We start from the raw sequence: 20,962 nt of genomic DNA, 5'->3' as shown, positions 1-20,962 counted from the left end.
ATCATGCATGCACATGTATTTACAGCAAATGTGTCTTATATTAGTACCAAAAACATATTAAGGTGCTAGAAAAATCGAAATGAACGGTATCTAATAATGTCAGGTGAATAAGGCTAGGCCTATAGCATGGACATCAACTTAACTGGTTCACATATTTTCTGTAGCAACCTCAACAGAACAGTTTTGCTGTCACACACACACATCATCTGCAAACTTGAGAGAGAGATTCACAATGTTTAAAATAGGCTGTCTTAATATTAAACATTTATTTTGTTTCTATTTTGAACGCACATGTGATTTACTATCATAAAACAACTGCATTATTACATTTTTTCTGTAAAAATATATTGTGGAATCATTGCTGGCCCATCTGCAAGTAAATATAACCTTGAGCTTTTATCGTTCTTTATGTTCCATTTAGACACAGTGCTTATCTAAGGTATCTGCATAGCTTAATTAAAGCATTCACATCAAGTCAACATGCCAACACAAACTATGAGAAGTATTCCATATCTGCACAGCATTCTACAGTGTTACCTATTTGGCTCAGTTGCCGGGCTATTTTTACGGAGGGGCCGGGAGAGAGGGATGGGATGGGAGGGGAGGGGAGGGGCAGCTTCACTCGCAGCCTAAGAGCATTAAGAGTGCATTTGTTTGTGACATTAGCAGTTGAGTGCTGTCAGTGTCATATGGCAAGCCAAGGCAGCTTCAACTGGTTCAGAGCAGAGGCGGACACGGTTATTAGTATTAACCATAGCGTCCGACGGCGACAGGGCGCTAGTAGTACTCCCGGGGACTCGCTATTGGGGATCCTGAACGGAGCTGTGCGCAATACTGAGGTAAGAAAACAAGGGAGTTAGCAAAAGACTTTGACGGACTGTTGGATATGTCAGTGTAGTTATACGTGAATGGAGTCAGAGCAGCCTTAAATCTTTGACACAAACCTTTGCCGAGCAAGTCTTGGTCAACTTGTCTGCGAGATACCAGCCACAAGTGCTTGCGCATCGGTTGCCTTGATTTGCGTTGGCTGTGCCAGGTTCTGCAGATTTGTTTCCGCAACCGAAGACATGGCTGATAACTTAGCGCAGGTGATCAGTGCTGATCGGTCATCGTCTCGACTCACAACATGGAGCATGTGTCGAGGATATGTAGTTGTCATAAGGGTCACATATTTTGCCATTTGCATCTGACATTTCAGTGTACATGTGCGCACTGAAACGGCTGCATTAATTCAATGGAACCATGGTGTCACCATCAGAAGTCATTTACAAATACAAAGACAACCCTTCTTCTTGCACACCTGATATGCCAGATAAATGATACAATACATAAGCTTCATAATGTCATGTCACATGTGTAATTAGCTTAATTATCCAAAACTTTCTTTTCCTCCTTCTTCTCCTCAGTTTTGTACCCTGGCCTTGTTGATGGAGTTCATGCAGAGGAGCGGCGACTACTGCCACGCCCAACATCCCACCGCTCATTAGGCCCCCAGGGGCCCCAGGATGTCCAGCTCTGCGCTGTGAATGTCCAGAGTCCCACCACCACCACCGCCACCGGCCGGCCCTCCAGATCCACACCTTTGTGTTTCCGGACGGCAACTCCAAAACAGACCAATGGGTTAAGAGGACACTGGGGGTTCCAGGACAGTGTCAGCTAACTGCAAGCACTCTACAACCCCCCGCCCCTAACTCATCCCAACTTCCTCACCATCGCCCACCCACCTGGCCACTTTTTCTCCATTTCTCTCATAACAACTGCTCCGAGCACAGAGAGAGAGACAGCAGGCAGGCTTCTCTGGCTGTGGACCGCTGGGGTGCTGCTGATGGTCCGAGGGGATCTGCCTCTTGCAGAGTCAAAGCAGGTTGCTGAGTGCTAGCCACTGGAGGACATTGGAGGAGCAGCGATAGCCTGTTGCAGAAAGGAGCACGCAGCTGTTTGTGCACACACATAGACGGACCTCTCACACACACACGCACACACACATACACTCAGAGGTGTTGTGTTGTTCAGTGGTGTGGAGGCTGGCCCGGCCTGGTTATTGTGAGGTTTTCCGGCAGGAGGTGGGTGTCAGGGTGTGGCCAGGATGAATCGTCCCGCCCCCCCCGTCGAGCTCTGCCACAAGAACATGCGCTTCCTCATCACGCACAACCCCACCAACGCCACGCTCGGCACCTTCATCGAGGTGAGACATGCACACATACTACACACACACACTAAGCAGACACGCAGATGGACACATACGTGCGCGTGCACACGCGCATGCATGCATTCACGCACGCACGCACGCATGCATGGACAAACAAAAAAGAGTTAAGACACACACAAACAAACCGACACACACAAACGCACAATAGTGCGGACAGTTATGCAAGATGGCAGCAAGGTTAGTTGCCTTGACCGCATACTCTTGTTCATCGTTTTGTTTTATTTTCATGTAGAGTAGAATAGATCAAATAATGCATTAATCCCAGTGGGACATTGAGGTGCAGAATACTGCCCTACAAAGGCAAAGTGCTGTAAAAACATATTTTGTCAAAATTGAGTTTAAACTGAAAAGGTTCTTCATTAAGACCATCTTATGCCAAAGCCTTATGGTCTAAATGTGTCCTGTTTTAGAAATATTGCAATGTCAGATTTATCAGTAACTACAATATCCAACCTAACACCAAGGCTTTGAAGGCCTCTTTCTCAGTTTCAATGTTAGTGTAGTTACTGCACTTTGCCTTTGTTGGGCAGAATATACAACACAGTCAGAGATGCTGCCCAATGCCAGCCATTGGTGGAGGACATTGGCGGTAGCCTGTTGCAAAGTGGAACATGCACCTATTTGCACACAGGCACAAATACAAACAAGTATGCGCGCACGCGCACAGGCAGGCAGGCAACCAATCCACAATACAAAGTACAACCATCCATGCAGCATAGATCGAACTCACTTCGACATATCATGTGTGCTGCACCATGAAATGAACATTTGAATGATGTTCAGGTGTGTCAGGATTGTTACTGTAATATTAGATTTCAATCTTCTAACATTTGCATCACTGTGGATCATGTACAGGGTTGAACTAATTGTTTTAGACGTGGAGTTACTATGTTAGCCTTTAATTGTGTTGAAAACACATTTCAAGTTGAGCTTGAGTGGACTTGCATGTCTTTTCCATTTTTGTAGGACTTGAAGAAGTATGGTGCCACGACAGTTGTGCGAGTGTGTGAGATCACCTATGACAAAACACCGCTAGAGAAGGATGGGATCACTGTCATGGTAAACAAACTGCCCACACACAGAGGTGTCAAACATAGAAGTAGAAGTAAATGATGTAAGTACAACACTAGTGCCTGATATTACGTATTTGTTACAGAAGTTATTGCACTGAGGTAGAGTTAAGAGTGATGCTTTAAAGGTGCACTGTGTAGAATGATGTTTAGAGTAGGTATTCCAACTATTCTGCTCATTGAAACGGTGCTGCCTACCGCCAAATTAGATCTTTTCGTGAATATTTACAAAATCATATACTAATATTAACTAGTATATCCAAAGTACAGTCAGTTTCGCAACTAAACATGTCTATTTCTGGAAATTCAAGAGGGAGTACCCATGCTGCCTTGCGCGTTCTTTTCGATCACACTTGTGATTTAGTCTGGCGTTTGCCGCCAGACAAGATCCATCTAGTAATTTTAGAATCATTTATAAGATTCTTTGTATGAAAAGTGCAATTTTCCCAGTCATAATGAATACATAGAATTTGATTTGTGAAAAAGGTAACATTTGTGAATGGGCAGCAGGAATTCTGGAAAGAAACTTCTAAAATTATTACACTGTGCACTTTTAAAATAGAGTGTAGTGAAAACTGAATGAATGTGTGACATGCATGTAATCCAACCAGTTGAGAATCAGTGGATATTAAGATTGGTACTCTGGTCTGCAGTAGCTGTCGACCAGTTACTGAGTGAAGTCACCAGTGTTTTTTACTTAAAGGTGTATTGTCACACCAGTGTGACGGGAACGTTCGGGCAGTGAAAGTTCTATAGAATTCTGGGCGTCATACAACACAAATTGGAATTTTGGAATCTTGCATTATTATAGAACACATTCTTTTTTATAGAATGTTAAAAAAAAATCCACACTTAATTTGTACCTCTGCTTTTGACACCTCTGCACACAACAATGATACTCAACATTGCAGGATGACACGTCCACTCATTTCAGTTTTAGGTGTAATACGTAATTCACTGTGGATGTTTAGACAGGAGTTATAAATGTGTAACACTGCCATTATTTGGTCCTTGACTTAAGCATTTTTCAGTTTAATTAACAGGTAATGGTGGCATCTGAAAGATATTACATTAAAATATTTGAACTCTTGAAACCTTTATCCTTACCTGCCATTCTCACAGTCATTTGATGTGAACCATAATGTGCATCTAGCAACCCCCATATCAACCCCCACATCGAGTTAATACGTTTTGGACAAATTTCATAACTGAGAGACAGGGGCAGGGAAACAGTGCCAAGATAATGGTTGGATGTGCAAGTCAATGATAACTTGGAAAGCTAATCAGGGTTTTTAATGTGACGCTTGAACATCCAATGTCATTATTTGCTGCAGGATTTAGGCAGTGAGATGACTGAAGCAGCTCTTTTTTCTTGCATCACCGCCTGTTTGCCCGTTTTTCATGCAGTAGTTTGCTCCTACAGACCTCAGATTTCTGAACCTTGTGGTGGTAGACTAAGCTTTTCAGTCTTGCTAGCCAGATGCTGTAGTATCCATGGCTATAGATTAATAGTTTTTTAAGTAATGTGTATTATAAGGTACACTGGTACACACAGTTACAGTATTGTAACTGTAAGCCAGCTACTCAGTGTAGTCACCAGTGTTGGAACTTGGAAGTAATCTGTTGTAGGATTTTTACTTTTCTTTTACGTCAATTTCTTCTTTCTACTTTATTTCTGCTACTTCTTACTATGCTCTACTTCTGTCCATGTCAAGTGTTTGATAGTTTGTAAAGTAATGTTTATGCACAATAACATTTTAATAAATGGCTTGACACAGAAGGTTGGTCCATCATGATGGAGGAACTTATTGCTACACAGGGAGATGTGCCCACCCACAAGTTCTCCTGTTTACCGACAAACTGTTCCCTACTCAACGCTCTGTATCCAAGAGCTGCTTGTGTTTTCAACTTGGCATGTCAACACGTCCCTGTATAGTTGCCTTAGGAACTGTGGTGTTTGACCAGGGGGCTTGGCCGCTCCCCTCCACACCAGGCGGCAGGTCTCAGGCTCTTGACAAAGAACAGTATGCAGAATGTGTATATCTTCTCTGCTGTCAAATGGAAAAGGTTAGATCACAGAGGCCAACCCAGGCTATGACGTGAATGAGACATTTGAGTTGTCAGAACTTTGTGTTCCGGTGTCACCATGCTTTTCTTGACATATTCATTAGCATGATTAATAAAGCTTTGGATGGTTTGGATTGGTTGGCTTTTATCTTTGTAAGGCGAGAGGGTAACAACTTTGGTATGTTCCATATGAATGCGCCTACAAGAAGTAGTTAAGAAGTTATGATTTTGGCCCGCCTGTCGTGCTGACTTTTCCTGAGCCTTATTCATTATCTCAAATAATAACAAGAAAAAGAGGCTGTATGCTTGGCCTCCATCACTGAAAACAAACTTGGCGCCAGATACTGTATAATATCTGGGGCTTTAAATAGTAGGCTATAGTGCACAGAATCACATGCAGACCTCGGGACTCTGCAGGAAACTCTCACCTGACTAGGACACTTGATCTTTAACCAGGAGCTGCAGTGTATCACGTTAGGCACACATGCATGTTACAGTAACACTTTATTTTAAGGTTCACGTATTAGACAAAGTTTTGCGAGACCACGCACACCTCAAAGGCTTCTTTTTCAGCAGGTCAGATTTTCAGAGTTAGTCATCAAAAAGAACTCTGATGAAGGCCTAGTCGCCGAAACAATAAATAAAGTGGTGAACCGTGAAGAAGCAGTGTTGCACTCTTCTTTTTGAAAACTGATGACTAAGGTTCACGTATTAGCCAACAATACATAGAACTGAATTTCTATAAAGTCAAGTCACACCCCCCGTCAAAGCCTTACATGGAGCTAGATGAAGGTGTTAATATTTGCCTGGAGGAGTGAATGTTTGCTGACAGGAAACAGGTGCTGCCAGCGGAAGAACTACGCCTACATCTATTCCAGAGAGTCAAGTTGCTGGAGGAAAATACAGATATACATTTCAAAGAACGTCAGCAGCGCGGCCATCTGCCACAATTAGACTCGGCCTGCAATTAGTTGGTTGGTTGGTCAGTCGCTTGGTTAGCCTGTGTTTCTGTGATTTTGTCCAAGACTGTGAGCTGTCATTGCGCACGACAGTAATGACTTTAGGGGTTGGGGTTAGGGATAGGGTTGGGTTAGTTTTTGGGTTGGTGGGGCCATGTCAACAGCCTATAGGATATGTTGTCGATGTAGGACGTCTTGGCAGAACAGCGGGTTGGCTGGACAATCACCCAGCCTGACACCACATGTCTTAGAGGGAAAGGGGCCACTGGGAATTAATAGCTTACGGTGAGCATTCCAGACAGGAGTGCAGGCCTGCTAAGCTCTTGGTGGATTTAGATTATATTTAACCAAGGGAGACACAGGCCTGCTGGAGAAGATGGTTGGTATGTTGACGGATTATGATCACTTTCTTTTGTACACAAGTCTTTTTGGTTCTGGTGCGATAGACGATAGTCAAGTAACGCATATAGACTGTTTGCAGGAAGGACTTGCACACAGTCACAAGTCACATAGTGACAAACTCAAACCGAGTTTTTTTCAGATCATGCTTTTTTTTTACTAAAAGGAGCCTAACAGAAGGGTGCAAGGAAAGAAAGAAAACAAATGAAAAGAAGGGTGCAAACATTTCAATCCCCCTGGACTTACTTCTGTGCAAACCAGGGGTGACAATGGAGCCTGCTTTTACAGGGTTCAACAGGTGTCATTGATTAGTGGCCAATTAGCCACATAGAAATCACCAGACCAGTTACAAGAAAACACTTTCTCCAATATTGATGTAAATGAAGTATTTGACTAATGCAGCTCCTGAATGGAGAGAGGCTGTGTGAACCCTTATGAAAATAAAACTACACTGCACTGCAGTATATATATTATATATTACAATTTTGCTGTAGTATACTACTGTACATCATTGCTATGGTATACATGGGTTCTAAATTTTGTTCATAACCTGACTGCGCACAACTCAACCTCTGATTGTTGGAAACCGCTGTCGGTCAAAAAATTAGCTTACATGGTTGCCAGTGTCTTGCCCCTCCTCATAACATCGTGTTGATAAACACTGAGAGCCCATGTATTAGTGCAGTAAATACAGTGTTTTGGACACAAACTAAGATGGTACATTACTAAAATGCTGCACTTAAATTAAGTATACATTATTTTGGACACGCAAAACACTTCAGCCCTGCAGAAAAACTGACAGCAGCTCTATAACTGAGACTGAAAGCAACTAAATGGCAACTGAAAATCAAATCTATTATGTTTTGATTGACACCACAGGATTTCTCAGCATTTCTTCAGTTGGCTTTGTGGCCTCAGATCATCTCTCTCATCATTATCTATGGGCACTTTTTATTCGATTAAATGTAAAAAAAAATATTTTATTTGAAATTCTCATGTAAAGTAAAACTTGAATTAAGCATAACAAATAATATTGATACTAACTCATTTATGGAATGGCTATATAATATGAAAGCATACAGTATATTCAAGTTTTTAAGCAAATAGTTCCTTCTCTCCGTGACCCTCCTGCAATACTTATGTGACCCCCAAAGGGGTTCCAACCCCCAGTTTAGGAACCACTGCGTTACACTCACCGCTGACGTCAGACACAGTTAGTCCATGGCAGTTGTAGATGTTATACCAGTTGCATAACAGTTGTAGAGAGTAGAGACATTCTCCTGAATTGTATGGCCAGTAGAGTGTGCTAGTTCATGTATGTTCTAATACAGTATGTCAATCCACATAAGTAAATCACTGGACTGGACCTTGTACCTACATAACTGTAAGTCACTTTCGATAAAAGCATAGGCTAAAAATAATGTGATAACTGTTTCTTTCAACAGGATTGGACATTTGATGACGGTGCCCCACCACCCACTAAGATTGTGGATGACTGGTTGAACTTGCTAAAGAACAAGTTCTGTGAGGACCCGGGCTGCTGTGTGGCTGTGCATTGTGTAGCTGGGCTAGGACGGTGAGTAAGAGCTCACACACTACAGCAGAAAGATCAGGCAAGGCAAGGAAGCTATGGCATGGTAGTTGTAGCTTGCAAACACTCACTGTTTAGGTTCAAATCTGTACAAAAGTACTCAGGCAACAAGCAGTTCTGTTCTTCTGTTCTTCAGTCTCCTCGATATCTGTTGTCCTACTTGGACGCAACTGACTATGTAGGACAATTTTGTGTGTGTGTGTGTGTGTGTGTGTGTGTGTGTGTGTGTGTGTGTGTGTGTGTGTGTGTGTGTGTGTGTGTGTGTGTGTGTGTGTGTGTGTGTGTGTGTGTGTGTGTGTGTGTGTATGTATGTGTGTGTGTGTGGGGTGGGGGGTACAGGGGATTGTGAGTTTAAGCACATTAGCTACCAATCGAACAACGTGTGTTTACATTGGGCTTGTGCACTCTAGTTAGAAATTGTGCCCACGACACTGTTGATGGGAGGTGTCTTCAGCTCCGCAGTCCTGCCACATGCTGTCAAGTCATCACGGGAACTGCTTTTCTGCTGCGCTGCTGTGCAACTGCTCTAACCTTGCTGCACTGGCATGGGACCTCCTCCATCACGTCGGTAGTTTGCCTTGACTCATCTTTCTGCTGTGAATTGCGTACTGTCCAATGTTGGCGAGGCAGTCTACTCGCTGCTTCAAGCAGGAAGCAGCATTTTTTTTTAAATTCACGTTAGATATTTTTTTTGGTTAGTTAATTAAGTTTACTTGATAGGGACAGATACATAACATGTAGGTTGCAAAACAACCAAACAGCAAGCATCATAGCATTTATAGTCAAAAGCTAATTTCCAATGCCCGTCCCTAGAGGGGCGTTTAAAACAATACACTAGCAACAATAACAATAAAACATTATTATCATAAAAACAGCCTATTCACTCATTCAGTCCAATTGGTGTTTATTCATCCATCCATCTCATGCATTCGCTAAGCATCATATTCACATTTCTTACCAATCCTACACCTGTCCTGTACTTACTGTTGTAATGTATTCTTACACATTAGCCCCCCCCCCAGCACTGGAACGTTGTAATAATCCCTGAAAAAACGTTACTACTATAGTACTACTAGTACACCGCTATAGAGCATGACACGGGAGTGGATTTTCACTCCCGTCCCATCCCGGTCCCAGAAAAAAAAAATCCCATCCCGTCCCATCCCGGACTGGAGTAAAAGAAACAAATCCCATCCCGTCCACTCCTGAAAATAATGTTTCCCAATCCTGCCCACTCCCACTCAAAATCAATCCCACTCCCATTTCGTCAAAAAAACTAGGCTTTTTTTTATGAAAAAATAAGCCAGCATTCCCGCTCCCTTTCATTTGTATTCCTGCTCCTGCCCGCTCCTATTCATCTTTATTCCCGCTCCTGCTCGCTCCCCTTCATCTTTAAAATTTCGACTCCCATGACGCGGGAATCCCGCAGGACCCACGGGAATTCCCGAAAAATGTCATCCTCTACGCTATGACAGTGCACAGGGCCTTTAGTAATACATTACGACTTGTTCATTGCCATTCTGGTAACAGCTTATTTACAGGGGCCGTGTCTTAAGGGGTTAAACATGTTTTCTCTAAATGCATTCAAGCTTTGTCATCAGACTTCATCAGGCTTTGTCATCAGACACAAATTGGAGCAGTAGCCTACGTTAAAATTCAGCATCATCTCAGGTTCCTCCTATCCAACTTCAAGCAAAGAATGCAAAAATTGAATAGAATATGGAGCGCTTTGTGTTCACAATGCACAGACTAGTGAACCGTATTGCAGACTTTTTTGGGTATGGTTTGGAGCATTGACATATGCACAGTAAATGCCAAGTTACAGGTCTCAGTTTGCTTAATGACTGAAGGGGACCAAGTGTGAAAATGCCCTTAATCCACCCATCAGTACAGCATGTGTGTGCTGTGCACTAGACTTAATAAAACACAAAGACCCACTAGCTCTACTGGAGTAGCATGAAAGACCAACATTGCTGTCTTGCAATCATTTCAAGTACAGAGCTTGTGCTTGTGTACTTGCCATTATTAGAATTGGTTGTTGTGGTGAGGCTCGATCACCCCTCTGCTCCCCTCTGCGCTGCCATCCTCCCTGCACGTGAAAATGTGACCAGGCTGTCGGTAAGCAGGAGCTTTCAGATGTGATCTGGGCTGAGCCCCATAGACGTGTATACATGGAGCTATAGCTGAGCCCGTCCATTGGTGGTGCTAAGCTGAAAGAAGCTCCGTCTCACAGGCCTCTCATTTGATCTTTGACCTCTCTCTCTGAGTGCTGATGCTCCAGACCTTCTGACATAGTTTTGGTGTTCCCCAAGGAATGCCTTGACAAGGTGCCAGCGTTAGCTTCAATCTCATGGGGTTTTTGGTTTTGGTATTTATGTGAAGAAGAGAGCAGCGTCTTCCTCTGTGGAATGCTTGAAGGGAAAGAAATGAATGGGGAATATTGCCTTATTAAGGTTGCTGAAGCCTCAAGGCTTATTTTTTTAAACTTCAATCATTGATCTGAATTTATTTACACAGATATGATTGAAGAGGGTATTTTGAGTCATAAGGTCATAAGTCATTATTTATTTCTCAACCTTTCAGTTTAACTTTCCATGTAAGTATAATATGTACTGTATATCCTATATGAATTTCTTTGGATGATGCCATGATACCTATTTGTAGATACATATACAGTATATAGTACCTACCTACAGTAAGCAAACTGTCATCATGCAAAGGTGTATTCATTTCACACCTGTGCATTCCGCGTTGAGGTGCAACGCCTTTGCAAGAAAGTTGTGCTCCGTCGTGCTGCGGAAAAGCACTTTTGTCACGTGACCAGATTCACACACGTTTTCTGCAGTGTTGACAAATTTGTGTTGCTGCTGTGAATTTCTGTTGCAGAACGTGAAAACGTTCTGCTGTGCTCTGACCAAAACCATGCCTAACCCTAACCAACATTAAAGCAACATTTCTGCCAAGAACAGTGAGACAAGCAAGGGAACTGGCGAAATTGTGACGAAATTGTGCCCTGACCAAAACCACGCCTTAACCTAACCTATCACAGGGCGTTGTGGAATACGAGTTAACGTGAAAAGTCGTGATACACAAACATGATAGATGGTTCAAGTTGGCGTGTTATCTTCATGCTCTGGTATGATGTTGCAATATGCATATGTATATATGTCACCACTAGGAACCAGACGAAATCTGCAACTTGATGTGGTTAGCTGGTGGTCCAACAGAGTACTTCATGCAACGCCATTGCCATTTGGCATACTGTCTTGACCGTCACCCTGGAGGTGATCAAATGGATACAGAATAGCATGTGCAGTGCAGAAAAGATTGCATTTCTTTTCCATTTGCTGTATGCATCCGTCATAGTCATATCGTATTCAGCCTACTCCTCAGAGAGCCTGGAATGCTTGTAATGGGAGGGCAGGGCAATGCTGAACCCATGCCCAGACAGATACACATAGTAGGTGGTACAGAATATCCTATTCTGGACAGCCCTTTCTTGGGAATGTTTTGCACTGAGCAGAATAGGCAGGTCTGATTCTCAGGTTGTATCTCACAACTAATTATTTCAAGCTTTTAGCAGTGACCTCAGGCTTAGCTCTGAAACTCTGCTGTCCTTCAAACACCATCTCCAACAGCAACAGCATTACACTTGACACATTTCCTTCCTGCCCTCTCACTCTCTCTCTCTCTCTCTCTCTCTCTCTCTCTCTCTCTCTCTCTCTCTCTCTCTCTCTCTCTCTCTCTCTCTCTCTCTCTGTGTGTGTGTGTGTGTGTGTGTGTGTGTGTGTGAGAGAGAGAGAGAGAGAGAGAGAGAGAGAGAGAGAATTTAACTTAATGCAAAGCGCCTTTGAGCAACATGAAAAGTGCTATAAAAACAGATGTATTATTATTATTATTATTGTTGTTATCATTAATAATAATAATAATAATAATAATAATAATAATAATAATAATAATAATAATAATAATAATAATAATTAATGCACAAAATACTATATATTATACTGGGTCATTGGCAATCTTTACAGACCAGTATAATATATATAATATTATAATAATAATAATATTAATATAATATTATAATATATATATAATATACAGGTATTTTAGTTATTTGTAGAGATGCACCGGATCCTGCCGGATACCGGATCCACTGCTTAAGATCCTGCCGGATCCGGAACCGGATACCGGATCCTACAAAAGGGTTGAAATATATAGTCCACTCGCACACGTGGGCCCTTTTTATTGTGTTGGCTCAAACTATTTTTTTAGACTCAATGGCTTACTGCCACACTGCCTGCAACGGCCGCTTGCAAAGGGCTTTCACTCCATGCAGTGATTTGGGTTGTGAAAGACTGACTGAAAAGCCTAGGCTAGACATGCACCAGATCCTGAGTTTTAGGTAACATGCCGGACACCGGATCCACTGCTTAAGATCCTGCCGGATCCGGATCCTGTGAAAAGCCCTATTATCCTGCCGGATCCGTGCATCTCTAGTTATTTGTGTATTTTGTAATTTTGTGATGTGTTTTTTGTATATATTGTACCATACATACTTTATAAAAGTAAAGCACATAATATATTTTGTTACCGTTTGATGTTTGTGATTTGCACTGCGAATGTACAGCATTGTAATGATGTGCTTTATATGCAATAAAAAGTATTACTGTATGTGTACATTTTACATGCAGTTGAAGCATTTAATTGCTTCATCCAATCTCACGTAGCCTTCTCCATCGACCTTTTGTATGTTACAATGAGTGACCATGGAAATAACGAAGAAAATGTATTGTAAGGCTGTTTTTTATCTTCTTTGCAGAGCTCCAGTGCTGGTGGCCCTGGCACTGATTGAGAGTGGGATGAAATACGAAGATGCCATTCAGTTCATCCGACAGTGAGTGAACAGTAATTTTGTCTTTAAAAAAAAAAAGCTTTTGGGGGGGGGTTTTATGCCTTTCATCTGGACAGGATGGTGTGAGAGTGTAATAAGAAATGAGTGGGAGAGAGAGAGAGAGGGAAAGGATCGGCAAAGGACCTCTGGTCAAGGGCGCTGTGGCACAGCGCCCTAAGCCCCCCACATTTGGGCTTGCATGCCCACCCACGGGGACCCTGGTTCAATCCGGCTGGGGTCATTTCCCGATATTCCACTGTCTCTCTGTCCCATTTGCTTCTTGTCACCATCTTCGACTGCCCTGTTAAATAAAGGCATAAAAGCCCCTAATATATATATATATATTTTATATATAAATATATATATATATATTTTAAAAAGGACCTCTGGTCAGAATTGAACCCAGGTTGCCGGCCTACTGATATGGCGTCATAGCTCATTGAGCCACCCCGCCCCTGTAATGTTTTCATTTTTATAACTGTACTGCTTTGTATGAAGAATATGTTAGTGATCATGGAAGTGATAGTTAATGAAATTAGATGGTTGTAACAGACCGTAGTCAGATAAACATGGGGCAGCCGTGACCAAGTGGTCAAGGAGATGGGCTTTAGATCAGAGGGTTGCTGGTTAGAATCCCACCCTTCCACTCTCTACCTTACTCCATGGCTCAGGTGCCCTTGAGCAAGGCACCTAACCCCACACTGCTCCAGGGACTGTAACCAATACCCTATACTTAAAATAACTGTAAGTCACATTGGATAAAAGCATCAGCTAAGTGTAATATAGTGTAATATAGTAGCTGTACTATTACAAGATGCTGCTCATGTGTGAAGTAGGGGTGTAAATAATTGATATGTACTGTATCGATGCATCGATCCAATGGCCAACGATTGAATCGAATCATATCGTGGGGCATTCTTGAGTATCGAAAATAATCAAATTGCTGGCCCCTGCCCAATGCCCTAGCTCCATAACATAACAGAAGTGGGAAAGTGCTTGGAAAAAACTAGAATCATATTCGTATCGCTTCGTTAAGAAATCAATATTGAATCGTATTGTCATGGAGGCTGTTATGTGATTTCCACCCCTAGTGTGAGGATTAGTCCACTACAAGATTCCCCCTCAACTCGCCTTCACCCTTTATTCCACTTTGCACAATGTCACCTTGCAAAAGTTTACTGAAACAACCTTGTAGATCAAATAGCAGAGACAAACTGCAGACGCTGTAAAATGCAGCTTTGCAATTAACCCCCCAAATTCATCAGATTGTTTCATATGTTTATCAGTCTATCTGTGCTCAGCATTTTATCATTTTTCTACAAGATACAAGATTGTTAATTGTCATATTACAATTGTCACATGTAGGAATGCAGTAAAAAAAAGGCAGGTTAAAGAAAGAGATGAATGAAGGGGGAGTGGTTCTTGTTCTGTGGCGCTTCAAGACATGGTATTATGCTTGGCATTATACAGAGGTACACTGGACCCATACATGCTTCCTGTGATGCTGCATATTTTCAGTCTGGCAAAACAGGCTTTGTGTATCTCTGCCAAAGGGGTGCCTAAAAGTCATGACCTTCTACTTGCGGACCATTGGGCCTTAAAGGAGCACATCTGCCAATTTCAATATGGCGTTGTATTGCTCACGCTACCCTTCACTTGTCAGTACTAGGGATTCAAACGATTAATCGATTAATTGACTGTAATCGATCATCGCGTTAATCGATTAAAAAAACATTAATCGCAATTAATCGACAATTCAACTGACAAGAATCCCAGGTGAAATGGGTATGTGAAGAGTGTGTGTAATAAGCGGTGTGATTAGTGTGAATACCGTATTTAAATCACCTTTGGTTTAAATAATTGAAATAGAATGAATTTAAATGTGGTATTTTATCTTAATATTTATTTAAAATTTTAGACTTAGTTTTTTTGGAGAAACATTGAGATTTCGGGGGGAAAACGCCGCTTATCAATTAATCGTAAGTCGATCGATAAGGCTATCAACTAATGATTAATGAATTAATCAATAATTTGCATCCCTAGTCAGTACCCAGTGATGCTGCATTTTTCGGCTCAGCCCTGTCCAAGATCTGAGCTATTCTAATGGGGGATGACGTTGTTTACATTCAAAACCTTCTTAACATAGCCCTACTCCAAATATTATCCCAAAGGCATGGCTGTTTGCTAGTTGTCTGCTGATGTTGCATATCTTTTTGGATGTTATTGGGAATAAATCGAGATTTTTTTAATGTAAACAAACTCTGGCCCCATTACAATGACCAGGATCTCGGAAAAAAATCTCAGGTACCGACAAGTCCAGGGTAGTGTGAGCATTACAACTGCATGTGGAAATTGGCAGAAGTTATCCTTTGACTCACAAAAAAACGCAGACAACTCACAAATTATACATCCTTTCTATTAAAACAAGTATGCCAGACATTTACACCAAGTTATCTCAGAATGGGTTCAAATAGATAAGCAAACATGAACATTGCCATGTTATATAATTTGTCATATTAGTGAAAGGAGTTACTTGGCAGGCAATTGTACTTCTATTTAACGCCATAAAAAGAAGTCCAGTTAGTGAAACTCCTTTGACCAATGTCCGTTTGACATAATGTAGGATTTGTGGTTAACGGTGCGTGTGCTGTTTATGTGTCCCGACAGGAAGCGGCGAGGGGCCATCAATAGCAAGCAGCTAACCTACCTGGAGAAGTACCGGCCCAAGCAGAGACTGCGCTTCAAGGACCCCCACAACCACAAGAACAAATGCTCCATCATGTAGTCCCGCCATGGAGCCTTTCTATTGAGCTGAAACACTGTGAACATGGACAAAGATAGCTTGGGCACAAATGTCTTTTAACTCTGGACATTTATTATAATGGGGGTTTATAGTGGCTCCTGTTTCTATTGTGACTGCAATCCCTGATTTGCTGAGCTCTCTGTATATCTTAGGGCTGACATAGCCTTTACAATATTACCAAAACAACACACACGTTTTTTTGTTTTTTTTTTCAAAACAGTACACATACTGTTTCTTTCCCCTCAAAACAACACACAACTGTTTTTTATTGTCCACATTTCCTCTTGCTTTGTTTATGAACTACCAGAAATAGTTGAATATGAATTTGCCTTCTAAAAAAATCTTTAAAAAAATAGTGTTATGGAATTTCAAAGGCCACCTAAGTACACATTTATATATTTTTCAGTTTGTTTTTAAATCCAATATCAATCACACGTCTTCTCACCACAGTGCTTATCATTTATGCTTTCTCTTGTTTGTATTTTAATTTATTTGTTTTTTTGCTGTTTTGCTTTACCGTTCAGATCCACGTCCTCTCAACTTCTGATGAAGAATATTTTCATGGAAGACTACCAAAATAATGATTTTACGTGGCTTATCTTTTAACGGAGCCATATTTTTGTACATTGTGAAAATGTAGTCCAGTAGAATTTGTTGGGTTCGGATAAGAGTTTGTGGTGATGGGGCTGGCAGGCTTCCTGATACTGGGTAATCTTGTTGTTTGTGTGAGAATCATCACCATGTTGGGAAGCGTGAATGTGGACAATTCTTACTGTCTGGACTTGTGAAATAAAGGCTGCATTGATTTGTCCATGACAATTGACCATATAGTATTTCAAAATGTGTTGTTCATCTGGAAATAGGGAATGTGAGGGTGTAACCGAGGTCTACCTGCGCAGTCCAACATTCTGGGCTTGAACTCGCTAGCCTGATTATCATAGACTTTCAAATCTTGATTTGAGATAGAAGCAACGCCGCTGAAGGTGTTGTGTCCCTAGGAGGGCGTAGCCTGGCTACGAAATCACAACCTTCCAGTCAGGAAGTTCAGCACAGGAGGCACAGGAACTCTTCTAACTCTTCGAACTCTATTCTATTCTATTCTATTCTATTCTATTCTATTCTATATTCAGTACGACTGAGCTAAAGGTCTAGGCTGATAACTCCACCTCACTTGTATAGGCTTTTCGGGAGGGAGGTTTTCCTAACGTACTGAATACCACCTAACTGCTAGTTGTCCTCCGTTACAAGGGCAGAGGACAAACAGCCATGAAAGCTGAAATCTGGAAGATGCCATGGTTGGCACATGCATTCACAGTTGTAAGTTGACGAATACAGAAGCAGAATTAAGTTTAATTCATAATTCAATTTAGTTAATTATAAATATAAATAAATGCCAATGTCACCACAACAAGTGTCCATTTTCAATGGTCATCCTTGTTAAAAAAAGAGCTGTTGGTCCAGGTGTAGCCGCTGCTGATGCATCAGCTGGTTTCATTTCATGTCATTTTTGAGCAGCTGTATATGGACACTTCATTTGGACAATTTTATTGTTGTAAAATGAGAATGGTATGGGCAGGTGTTCATCCTTTGAGAAATGCTCCACCATGTAGTCCCGGCTGTGGCCTCTCTATTTAGCTACACAATGTGAAAATACGTTTGTATGATATGAAAATACGATACAAAAGGACTTAATTGTCAGTTTTCAGTGAAATTCATTTTGCATGGTCAAAGGACAAAAGTGGTTTAGCAACACAATCATTGGAGTTCCAATTATCTCATGGGCTAACATAGCCTCTCCACAATATTACCAAAACAACATAGGCCTACTGACAATGTTTTCATCCTTTGAATGTAAGGGAAATTAATTGGGAGACAAAAAGAAAAAAAGCGATACAGCATAGTTTTGTTAAAGAAGGCATATTGATTAGCCTGATAAACCAGACTAAATGTGAGATTAAATGTGTAATTTAGTCTGGCCCCGATGAACGACACACCGAGAGCTTGGTGATGGAAACAACCCGCTGTTTTTCAAACTATGTCTGTGCCTATAGAGCTTGAAAGTGACGTCACTTCCCCTGGTTTCATGGGACCTCAACTGCGTTTTTAGCTGAAAATCGTAGCATGAATGGGAGTATTAAAATGATATTTCGATCCCCTTTGAATTGTGCCACGAGCTCCACATATGTTGTTTCTGATATTTTTGTTTAATTTTTCGTACGAAACTCCAAACGATTTAGAAGGGTGTGTTTCTTCACATTTTTCATGCAGATGGCCTCGGAACAAAATATTGATACCTCTGCATGAATAATCTACATCTAGCCTCTTAAACAGCATGTAGCCCAGCGAATATGGGGCACCTAAGTCACGCCCTCTACTTCCTGGTTCATGGGGCAGAGGGAGTCAAAAAAATAATTACTGGGCTTGAAATTAGTGGTTTTTCGACACCAATCCAAACCTTGGACCTCCACTTATGCACTACAAATTCACCACAACTCGCCTCGTTCACTTCCATTCAAATTTTTGCAACTTACTGCCCCATGAACCAGGAAGTAGAGGGCATGACTTAGGTGCCCCATAATGACCGAAATCAGAAGATATTAACTTGCTACCATGCTGTTAGATGGTCAGCTTAGGTCCCGTGAAATGCGGACCTCTATTGGCCAACGATTTGTCATCACTCCCTCCCATTCTCTACTATGTTTTAACTCCATCATAAGGACCAGCAGGTGATAAAATGGCGGGCTTTTGGTCAAGACCTGTCACACTGTAAGCACTACAGAAAGGAAAACATTGCAAAACATGAAGAGGAATACACCCACCATTTAATCTGGTGTAATCATGTCCAATATAGGAATTAACACTGTTTTTATATAAAATCATCTCACCGGTTAATGTAATTATGTCTTTTGTTTTGTTTTGTTTTCAGTCTTCCTCGACATTTGCTGCCTTTGATGGTCCCCGTCCCAACTCTTTTGAGATGTGTTGTTTTTACATATTCATGAATATCCCCCAAAACAATAATTTTGGCCAGTTTTGATGGCTGATGTGTTTTTCTTTGTGCCGTTCTACATCTAATGTAAGAATCAGACGTTTTGAAAATGGCAGTATTTTGTTATTATTCACAATTTACCTTGTGTCCCAACTTCTATGGAGTTGGGGTTTGTAGATCAACATGTTGCCTACCTTAACTTTGAAAAATAGATCTTTTGAACAGACCAGAACGGTTACATACCGCCATTCAGACATACCACCATTCCGACAAACAACGCCATTCAGACATACCGCTATTCCGACACTTTTTCATACCGCCATACCGAGACCAAGCTGCCTTTAGGGGAGCGAGCATACACCTTCGGCATGTCCGGAGCTTTCCAAGCATGTGGTGCTGAAATATGGTAAATTGTGCTCACTTTTTCCTACCACCATACCGAGACCAAGTTGATTTTAGGGGAGCGAGCATACACCTGCGTCATGTCCGGAGCTCTCCATGCATGTGGTGCTGAAATCTGTGTAAATCGTGCTCCAAACCGGGTGTCGGAATGGCGGGACGTTTAATGGAAAAAAAAGATACCGCCATTCCGACAATTGGACGTCAATGTCGGAATGGCGATATGTCGGAATGGCGGTTGTCCCCCGGCCAGAACGTGGTAACCCAAGCACATTTTGTTTGTAATTTTTGAGATGCACCTCTCTTCGTGGACGCGTGTGCTACGCAGAGATTTGACGCACGTAGACATTTTTCGTATGAGCATAAATTTGCACTGTAACCACGCCAGGCACTGTTGAAAAGGTTTACCAGGTAGAAAGAAGAGGCAAGCGCTTCCCATCCAAACACAACTGGGAGTCCCAGGTAGGTGCAGGCCTTAGTATTATTTAAGGAGTCTGCCTGGTGGTAGGCCTGAAAGAGTCATGCTCTTCTATCCTAAAATCTGGTGGGCTACTTGGATATCTCTTATAAAAGATACGATGCAGCCATAATGAAGGAAAGGGAGAGTCGGCCTATTTATGACAAGGGAATGATGTATGAAAATGGCAAGAATGCCATTTTTGGCAATATGAAGAGCTGAGTCCCTAGGCTAGGCCTATGCATGTGTGTGCGTGCATGTGTGCACGCTGTGTCGGTCTGTGTGTGCACTATACATATTTTTCTCCTTGCATATAAGAAAGAAGAAGAAATCCCAACTGGGAAACTCCAACTCCCATTGTCATTGTGACACAGCACTCCACAGCATTCAAGTAAACACTGCACACTGCACACAACGAAATTGCATGTATGCTTCACTCGTGCAAGGGGCAGTGCGTACCTCAGTCATGGAGGATGGGAGGGTGGGGGAGAGCACTACTCCCCCCACCCCCCACCAACCTGGCGGGTCTGAGGAGTCGAACAGGCAACCTTTGGGCTAGCCCACAAGTCTAACCGCTTAGGCCTACATGACTGCCCTATTCGGATAGCATCCCTCACGAATGATGACAATCATCGACCCGGCCGTCACATACCTCGCTCAAACTGGCCAAGTCTTCTTTGGCCATGGACGTCCTAACATAACTGTCTGTCAAACTTTTTGGTCCAAATAACATACCGGAAATGGCACCCCTTCCATCGAGTAAACTCATTGACAGTAAATAGAATGGACGCCAAATCAACGCTATTTGCCATTCAACGCTTTGAAGCCAGATTTGGGAACATTCCAACTTACATTCCACCTTAGCAACGCCAAACGCAGGTGCTGATTGGACAACAACAAGACTTCTAACGGTCAATCAAACCATGTTCTGATGCTCATTGGTCAATTTAACTTTTAATATCTCTCTAAAATAAAACATCACCACAAAAAATCACCACCCTGGTAAGTTGGAGAGCAAGGGGACCTACTAGTTGAGCGAAAAATGATCCCCCTGGAGTGGCATTTAAGGGAGATACAGGGTTTTATGTCTCTCATAGGAATGAATGGGATTTGGCCATTTTTTGG

The 20,962-nt window shown here is 42.0% G+C and overlaps 1 protein-coding gene across 2 annotated transcripts; it reads left to right on the top strand.

The window, feature by feature from the left end:
* Positions 1-655: 655 nt before the first annotated feature.
* Positions 656-16,815, top strand: ptp4a3b (protein tyrosine phosphatase 4A3b). Of its 2 annotated transcripts, XM_063199791.1 has the most exons (6): positions 656-839; positions 1,407-2,185; positions 3,176-3,268; positions 8,150-8,280; positions 13,118-13,192; positions 15,857-16,815. In XM_063199791.1, exons 2-6 carry the CDS (start codon positions 2,087-2,089, stop codon positions 15,972-15,974), a joined length of 516 nt encoding a protein of 171 aa, XP_063055861.1. In that variant the 5' UTR covers positions 656-839; positions 1,407-2,086; the 3' UTR covers positions 15,975-16,815. The 2 variants fall into 2 exon arrangements, with proteins under 2 accessions (XP_063055861.1, XP_063055862.1); XM_063199792.1 differs by lacking the exon at positions 3,176-3,268.
* Positions 16,816-20,962: the final 4,147 nt, after the last annotated feature.

This window comes from Engraulis encrasicolus, chromosome 5 (genome assembly GCF_034702125.1).
Source record: "Engraulis encrasicolus isolate BLACKSEA-1 chromosome 5, IST_EnEncr_1.0, whole genome shotgun sequence".
NCBI lineage: Eukaryota > Metazoa > Chordata > Actinopteri > Clupeiformes > Engraulidae > Engraulis > Engraulis encrasicolus.
This window is presented reverse-complemented; position numbering and strand designations above follow the sequence as displayed.

What these genes read in the sequence shown, in the direction of transcription:
- ptp4a3b (XM_063199791.1), top strand. Translation starts at nt 2,087, where the DNA reads ATGAATCGTCCCGCCCCCCCCGTCGAGCTCTGCCACAAGAACATGCGC. An exon ending in TGTGTAGCTGGGCTAGGACG is followed by an intron (nt 8,281 to 13,117) that starts GTGAGTAAGAGC and finishes TCTTCTTTGCAG; the next exon opens with AGCTCCAGTGCTGGTGGCCC. An exon ending in GCCATTCAGTTCATCCGACA is followed by an intron (nt 13,193 to 15,856) that starts GTGAGTGAACAG and finishes GTGTCCCGACAG; the next exon opens with GAAGCGGCGAGGGGCCATCA.